Source organism: Echinops telfairi, unplaced genomic scaffold, assembly GCF_000313985.2.
Source record: "Echinops telfairi isolate 266 unplaced genomic scaffold, ASM31398v2 ScPeMD7_7468;HRSCAF=8506_0, whole genome shotgun sequence".
Classification (NCBI taxonomy): domain Eukaryota; kingdom Metazoa; phylum Chordata; class Mammalia; order Afrosoricida; family Tenrecidae; genus Echinops; species Echinops telfairi.
The window spans coordinates 34352957-34353562 of NW_022111369.1; the positions used below are offsets into that span (position 1 = coordinate 34352957).

Consider the following 606-nt stretch of genomic DNA (forward strand, 5'->3'; position numbering starts at 1 on the left):
AAATAAACAGGTTTATAGGATTTATTCCAAATTAAAAGTGAACAAACACCTTTCCCATACTTTCTTTAGGTAGCATTTCCTCCAAACCCCTCACCTTTATTCAGGGTGTATGAGAAGTTATGGAAGCTGTAGGCCTAAATTCCACCCTACGAAGCCCTCCCAGCCCCGGGTGCGCCCTGCGCGGTCCGCAGGCGCTGGGACGCGGCGTTCTCCCGCCGGCGGCGGGGCGGGCGAGGAGAGGTGCCATTTGGAGGGTCGACGCCCACCGCGCCGGGGACCTCGGAGCGCCGCGGGCAGGCGGGCGGGCGAGCGGCCGCCACCGCTGCCCAGAGGGACGCTTCTCCCCCGCAGACTGCGGTGCCCCCTAAAGTAACCTGTTGACGGCTCTTTGTAAATAAATCGTGAGTCACACTGACTAGAAGTTACTTTATTGTGAATATTTAAAATGGAAAAGGTTTTTTTTGGAATTTGCTATAATAGGATAGACCTCCCGCCCACCCCTCTTTCTAACCCCAGCCATCACCCCCCACCCTCCCCACACCTTCTAAGAGCTATTCAAGCTACACAGGTTCCCTTTTCCTTTTGAACTTAAAATTTGAGACCGGT

At 54.1% G+C, this 606-nt stretch overlaps 1 protein-coding gene across 1 annotated transcript in view; it reads left to right on the forward strand.

The window, feature by feature from the left end:
* NKX6-1 (NK6 homeobox 1) overlaps positions 1-381 on the forward strand; it is a 5522-nt gene extending 5141 nt beyond the window's left edge. The window contains exon 5 of the mRNA XM_013004829.1: positions 192-381. Coding sequence (XP_012860283.1) covers positions 192-381 — 190 coding nt within the window. The remainder of the gene's footprint in view (positions 1-191) is intronic.
* Positions 382-606: the final 225 nt, after the last annotated feature.